General features: G+C 38.4%; 2 protein-coding genes across 6 annotated transcripts in view; both read left to right on the top strand.

Annotated features, from left to right (window-relative positions):
- LOC138350927 (uncharacterized) overlaps nucleotides 1-7,500 on the top strand; it is a 384,976-nt gene that overhangs the window by 147,444 nt on the left and 230,032 nt on the right. The window lies entirely within an intron of this gene.
- LOC123750887 (uncharacterized) overlaps nucleotides 1-7,500 on the top strand; it is a 20,088-nt gene that overhangs the window by 11,698 nt on the left and 890 nt on the right. For all 5 annotated transcript variants that reach the window (XM_069302416.1, XM_069302424.1, XM_069302392.1 and 2 more), the window contains exon 6: nucleotides 1,238-1,360. Coding sequence is in view for 3 of the 5 variants with exons in the window: in XM_069302392.1 (XP_069158493.1) it covers nucleotides 1,238-1,360 (123 nt within the window). In the remaining 2 variants the exon portion in view is untranslated. The remainder of the gene's footprint in view (nucleotides 1-1,237; nucleotides 1,361-7,500) is intronic.

Genomic DNA, 7,500 nt, shown 5'->3' with positions numbered 1-7,500 from the left:
TATATATATATATATATATATATATATATATATATATATATATATATAAATAAAATCCAACCTGAAGTTCATGCCTTCTTTACCCAACAAAGTCTCATCCGTTTATCAAAGAATTTTTAAATATATTTTCATATATTGATTTATTGGGGTTCTATTACATGGCCAGGAAGAATTTCAGATCCGGATTAACATTAAGAAATATTTTTTTGTACATTTATATAGAACAATTTCTTTAGTATTTTACCATCCATGTATTTAAAAGCAATTATGAAGTTAGAAAGTGTAGCATAGGCTCCTCGCACAACATTCTTTATGTGGTCCTCAGGTGATACTTTTCTATCTAGAACCATCCCTAGATCTCTTTTTTTTTTTATCAGAATTTTTTAAGGATTTCTCACATAATTTATAGGTTGTGTGGGGTCTATGTTCTCCTATTCCACATTCCATAACATGACATTTATTCACATTAAATTCCATTTGCCAAGTGGTGCTCCATACACTTATTTTGTCCAGGTCATCTTGAAGGGCATGCCAATCATCTAAGTTTCTTGTTCTTCCTATTATCTTAGCATCATCAGCAAACATGTTCATATAATTCTGTATTTCATCTGGTAGATTGTTTATGTAGACAATGAACATCTTCGGTGCAAGATCTGAGCCCTGTGGTACTCCACTTGTAACATTTCTCCAGTCTGATACATTGCCTCTGATTACTGCACTCATTTTCCTATAAGTCAGAAAAGTTTTCATCCATGTTAGAAGCTTACCTGTCACCCCTCCAATATTTTCCAGTTTCCGGAACAACCTCTTTATGTGGAACTCTATCAAAAGCGTTTTTTAGGTCCAGATAGATGCAGTCAACCCAACCATCTCTTTCCTGTAAAATCTCTGTTGCTCGATCATAGAAACTGAGTAAATTCGATACACCGGATCTTCTAGATCAAAAACCATACTGTCTGTCTGATGTTATATCATTTCTCCCCCAGTGTTCTACCCATTTAGTTTTTATTATTTTTTCCAATATTTTGACTATTACACTTGTCAATGATACAGGTCTATAATTGAGTGGGTCTTCTCTGCTGTCACTTTTGTAGATTTGAAGTATTGTGTTTGTGTGTGTAGCATGTGCATTAATTCAAGTAGAGTGGCTGTGTGTTATCTGTAGCTGCAGCTGTAGAGAAACACAATTTTTGTTTAATGAGGATATATATTTTATTCAGGTTTTCCTTATTTTCAGTTCACATTCAGGAAAATCAAAATAGGAAGATCAGGGAAGCGAAAGACAAGAATGTAGAGCAAGAGGATAAGTCCTTGAAAAAAATGAAGAAACACCGACTTTCTCAAGATACAACTGTGACAGGTAATCAAAACTCATTCTTCGATTTCTAAGCAAAACTTGTACTCACCTAGTTGTGTTTGCAGGGGTTGAGGATTGGCTCTATGGTCCCGTGTTTCAACTGTCAATCAACTGGTGTATATATTCTTGGGCCATTCCTCCAGTTTGTCCAGTTTTAGTTATAAATTTTAAAGATTTAAAAATTGTAAAGTAATATAAACTTAATGGTAATTTAAGTAATGAAAACTTATTGGAACTTAAAGTAAAAATGAACTAGAATAATTAATAACAATGGACCACCAATAAAAGTCAAAAAGCAATTATGAAATCTATAAAATTAATAGCTTACTTACTATAATATAATAAGTACACTGTAGTTTAATATTAAAGTTACACTAAAACACTAAAACAAAATGTGGTAGATTAAATTGAGATACACTCAGGTACACTGGATGATAAAGTTTATACTAGAGGACACAGGCAAAGCCAGTGTACTAGGGAACAAGGAAGTAAAAAAAGAAAAAAAAGAGACAATAATAAAGAAGACCCATTTTTTTTTTTTTTTTAAGTTAAAACCTTTTGGAAGGAAAGGCAGAGCTAAAGTACACATTGGTAGTTAAATGAGGTTATAATTTGAACTCTGGTTATTCAGCAGCTATCCCACAGTCATTCAGGAGAATTGAGGTGAGCTTCAGTTGTTATAAAATAGGTTTTTCCAGTGTCAGTCCCCCTAGCTATAATTGTATTGTCTCCCACAAAACAATGTTTAATTACAGGGGAATTTTTCCAGAAACCCCGCAGTTTAAATAAGAGATTTTGTCTGAACCTGGTCACACATTTATTCACATCAACATTTGATTTACTAGAGACTGCAGATTTGAAAAGGTCTGACTTGCGGAAGCAGCTATCTAGTTTAACTCAAATTCTCCTGTTATTTATACCCTCCTGTTGATTTGATACCCACTCTATAAGCTGATTTGATGTCACTAGTTTTGATTGAATATTTTGATCATATCTTGGATATTTTGATCTTTGGGGAATATATTTCAATATTTGGATCATACCTTGGATCATTTGGTCTTGGGGGAAAGACCATCATGCATTCATTCATTAATTCATGATGGTCTTGGGAGAAGTTTGTGAATGAATGAATGGAGGTTTTGGGGAGGCTTCAAGTGTGCTTTTTGAACCTGGCGAGTCTTTGGTTCCTGTCCCATCTCAAGAATATCTGATCATATATTCAAAGCTCTTTTTGTTATTTGGCAGTCTACCAGCTGTCAACTATTTGTTGTGATGTGTTTTGTTAATATATATTTTGTTTAGAATATACTGTATGGAAACCAGGGATACAAATATTGTATAGCTACAAATATAAAAAAAAAAAAATTAAATATAAAGTACTTGTTATATATTCTCAAATAATTATTATATAAGTGTGCAATGAATTGATGTGTGCTGTATTTGCAGAGCATCAAGTCATGTAGATGGTAGGGCAAGTACCTTGAGGTGCTTCCGGGGCTTAGCGTCCCCGCGGCTCGGTCGTCGACCAGGCCTCCTGGTTGATGGACTGATCAATCAGGCTGTTGGATGCGGCTGCTCGCAGCCTGATGTATGAGTCACAGCCTGGTTGATCAGGTATCCTTTGGAGGTGCTTATCCAGTTCTCTTGAACACTCTGAGGGGTTTGCCAGTTATGCCCCTTATGTGTAGCGGAAGCGTGTTGAACAGTCTCAGGCCTCTGATGTTGATAGAGTTCTCTCTCAGAGTACCTGTTGCACTTCTGCTTTTCAGTGGGGGTATTCTGCACATCCTGCCATGTCTTCTGGTCTCATGTGATGTTATTTCTGTGTGCAGGTTTGGGACCAGCCCCTCTAATATTTTCCACGTGTAAATTATTTTGTATCTCTCCCGCCTGCGCTCAAGGGAGTACAGATTTAGGCTCTTTAGTCGGTCCCAATAGTTTAGATGTTTTACTGAGTGGATTCTAGCAGTAAAAATTCTCTGCACGCTCTTCAGGTCAGCAATTTCTCCATCTTTAAAAGGGGCTGTCATTGTGCAGAAGTACTCCACTCTAGAGAGCACAAGCATTTTGAAAAGTATCATCATCGGTATAGGATCTCTAGTGTGAAAAGTTCTTGTTATCCAACCTGTTATTTTTCTTGCAGTTGTGACGGCTACTTTATTGTGTTCTTTAAAGGTAAAGTCTTCAGACATGAGTACACCCAGATCCTTGACCTTGCCTTTTCGTTCTATGTTATGATTTGCCTGAGATTTTTACGTGGTTGCCGTTTTTATATTTTCATTTTGTCCATAGCGCATGAGCTGGAACTAATCTTCGTTAAACACCATATTATTTTCTGTAGCCCATAGAAAGACCTGATCTACATCTGATTGGAGGTTTGCTGTGTCCTCTATGTTGCCTACTCTCATGAAGATCCTAGTGTCATCTGCAAAGGATGATACAGTGCTATAGGTTGTGTTCTTGTCTATGTCCAATATGAGGATGAGAAAAAGTACTGGAGCAAACACAGTACCCTGGGGGACTGAGCTCTTCACGGTTGATGGGCTGGATTTTATTTTGTTGACTATTACACATTGTGTTCTGTTAGTCATGAAATTGTAGATCCATCTACCTATTTTTCCGGTAATTCCTTTTGAACGCATTTTATGTGCAATAACACCATGGTCATTTATCAAAAGCTTTTGCGAAATCTTTGTAAATTACATCAGCATTTTGTTTGTCTTCCATAGCATCTAATGCCATATCATAGTGGTCCAGCAACTGCGACAGGCAAGAGCGCCCTGTTCTGAAACCATGTTGTCCGGGGTTATGCAGATGCTGTGATTCCATGTATTTTGTGATCTTACTTCTTAGCACTCTCTCAAAAATTTTTATGATGTGCGATGTTAGTGCTATCGGTCTAATTTTTTGCCTCTGCCTTATTTCCTCCTTTATGAATTGGTGCTATCTCTGCTGTTTTTAGTATATCAGGGATAACGCCAGTATCTAGGCTTTGTCTCCACATAATGTGGAGGGCCTGTGATAGTGGTTTTTTACAGTTCTTGATGAATATGGAGTTCCAAGAATCCGGGCCTGGTGCAGAGTGCATAGGCATACTGTTTATGGCATCTTCAAAATCCAGTGGGGATAGGGTGACGTCTGATATATGATTTGATGTTGGTATCATATCCATGAAAAACTCATTTTGGTTAGAAATCTTTAGCGCGTTTAATGGCTCGCAGAAAACAGTCGTATTGCTTCCTCAGTAGCTCGCTCATTTCTTTGTTGTCATCGGTGAAAGTTCCATCTCCCTTTCGCAGGGGCCCGATACTAGATGTGGTTTTTGATCTTGATTTTGCATACGAGAAAAAATATTTCGGATTCCTCTCTATTTCACTGATGGCCTTTTGCTCTCTTTGCCTCTCCTGGGTTTTGTATGATTCTTGTAGCTTGAGTTCAATTGTTTCTATTTCTCTACATAACCTTCTTCGCCGTTCTTGAGATAGGGTGCGACTCTCAAGTTGTTCTGCGATTCGCTTTCTTTGCCTATATAGGGAACGACGTTCTCGTTCCAATCTGCATCTCTTCCTCTTTTTTCTTAGGGGTATACGGTTTAAACATATTTTTAGTGCTACTGAGCTTATTTTTTCCAGGCACTGGTTCAGATATGCATTTTCTAGCTGTTCTTCCCAGTTTATTTCTGTGCAGTCCTTGTTTATTTGCTCCCAGTTTATCTGTTTATTATTGAAGTTGAACTTGCTGAAATCTCCTCCACCGGGAATCTGGACTGGTTTTGAAGGTCTATTCCCCATGGTTGTCATAATTTCAATTAAGTTGTGATCTGAGTAACAGGTATTTGTAATCATTATGTTTCTGATCAATTCATCATTATTAGTGAAAATGAGGTCCAGCGTGTTCTCCTTCCTAGTTGGTTCTACTATTTGCTTGTTTAAGGCAAACCTGTCGCACATCTGTAGCAGGTCATTTGCATGTGCCTGTTCATTTAGGCTACTTCCTGGTATTCTTTCTGATATTACTGTATTAGCCAGGTGCTTCCATTTCAGGTGCCGTAGGTTGAAGTCCCCAAGCAGGATGATGTTCGGAGCTGGATTTGTGAGGTTTTCCAAGCAGTGTTCTATTTTCATTAGTTGGTCTTTAAACTGCTGAGGGTTTGCCTCCGGTGACTTATATACAAGGACAATAAGTACATTTAGGATCTCTATTTTGATTATCAGCACTTCCACCATATCATTTGAGGTGTTTAGCAGCTCAGTACAGATGAGTGTGTCTTTGATGTAGAGGCTGACCCCACCCTGAAGCCGGTGTTTCCCATCACATCTGAAGAGATTGTACTCTGAGATCCATATTTCACCATCAAGGTAGTCCTTTGTGTGAGTTTCCGTTAGGGCTGCAAACACTGTATTTGCCTCATGAAGGAGACCATCTATATAGTGAACTTTGTTGGATTTGCGTGTTTTTATACCCTGGATGTTGGCAAATATAAATGATGTTATTGTGTTAGTGAAAGTGCTGGATGCCTTACTTCGTGATAATATCTGAGGCTCTGGTAAGGAGGCCACTGTGTTTGCGTCCTCTCTAGCATTTGACCGAGTTGGTGGTAGAGTCTGGTCATTTTTAGCCATTCTTCTCCTCCTCCTCTTGCTAAAAAATTATCCCGGTCGATGGAGTAGTGGGTGTTTTCATAGTGGCAGTGTTGCTACCACGTGTCGCACTCTTAATTTGTTTTGTTCACTTGTTAGATTGCATTACTTGCATTTTCCCACTAGTTATCTTACAGTAGAGGTAATTACCTAAGTGTAATTACCTAAGTGTAGTTACAAGATGAGAGCTACGCTCGTGGTGTCCCGTCTTCCCAGCACTCTTTGTCATATAACACTTTGAAACTACTGACGGTCTTGGCCTCCACCACCTAACTTGTTCCAACCGTCTACCACCCTGTTTGCGAAAGTGAATTTTTCTTATATTTCTTCGGCATCTGTGTTTAGCTAGTTTATATCTATGACCTCTTGTTCTTAACGTTCCAGGTCTCAAGAAATCTTCCCTATCCATTTTATCAATTCCTGTTACTATTTTGTATGTTGTGATCATATCACCTCTTTTTTTTCTGTCTTCTAGTTTTGGCATATTTAATGCCTCTAACCTCTCCTCGTAGCTCTTGCCCTTCAGTTCTGGGAGCCACTTAGTAGCATGTCTTTGCACCTTTTTCAGTTTGTTGATGTGCTTCTTAAGATATGGGCACCACACAACTGCTGCATATTCTAGCTTTGGCCTAACAAAGGTCGTGAACAATTTCTTTAGTATATCGCCATCCATGTATTTAAAAGCAATTCTGAAGTTAGAAAGCGTGGCATAGGCTCCTTGCACAATATTCTTTATGTGGTCCTCAGGTGATAGTTTTCTATCTAGAACCACCCCTAGATCTCTTTCTTTATCAGAATTCTTTAAAGATTTCTCACATAATATATAGGTTGTGTGGGGTCTATGTTCTCCTATTCCACATTCCATAACATGGCATTTATTAACATTAAATTCCATTTGCTAAGTGGCGCTCCATGTACTTATTTTGTCCAGGTCTTCTTGAAGGGCATGACAATCATCTAAGTTTCTTATCCTTCCTATTATCTTAGCATCATCAGCAAACATGTTCATATAATTTTGTATACCAACTGGTAGATCATTTATGTAGACAATAAACATCACTGGTGCAAGAACTGAACCCTGTGGTACTCCACTTGTGACATTTCTCCAGTCCGATACATTGCCTCTGATCACAGCCCTCATTTTTCTATCAGTCAGAAAATTTTTCATCCATGTTAGAAGCGTACTTGTCACTCCTCCAATATTTTCCAGTTTCCAGAACAACCTCTTATGTGGAACTCTGTCTAGTGTCTGTGTCTAGTTTGGTGTCTAGAGGTGTCTAGTTTCTGTGTCTGGGCACTAGTTACCTGAGTACATTACACCTGCTTGATGGGGTTCTGGGAGTTCTTCTACTTCCCAAGCCCGGCCCAAGGCCAGGCTCAAATTGTGAGTGTTTTGTCCACCAGGCTGTTGCTTAGAGCGGCCCGCAGGGCCACATACCCACCACAGCTCGGCTGATCTGGAACTTCTCTTGGAAAACAGTCCAGTTTTCTCTTGAAGATGTC

This window comes from Procambarus clarkii, chromosome 5 (assembly GCF_040958095.1).
Source record: "Procambarus clarkii isolate CNS0578487 chromosome 5, FALCON_Pclarkii_2.0, whole genome shotgun sequence".
Taxonomy (NCBI): domain Eukaryota; kingdom Metazoa; phylum Arthropoda; class Malacostraca; order Decapoda; family Cambaridae; genus Procambarus; species Procambarus clarkii.
This window is presented reverse-complemented; position numbering and strand designations above follow the sequence as displayed.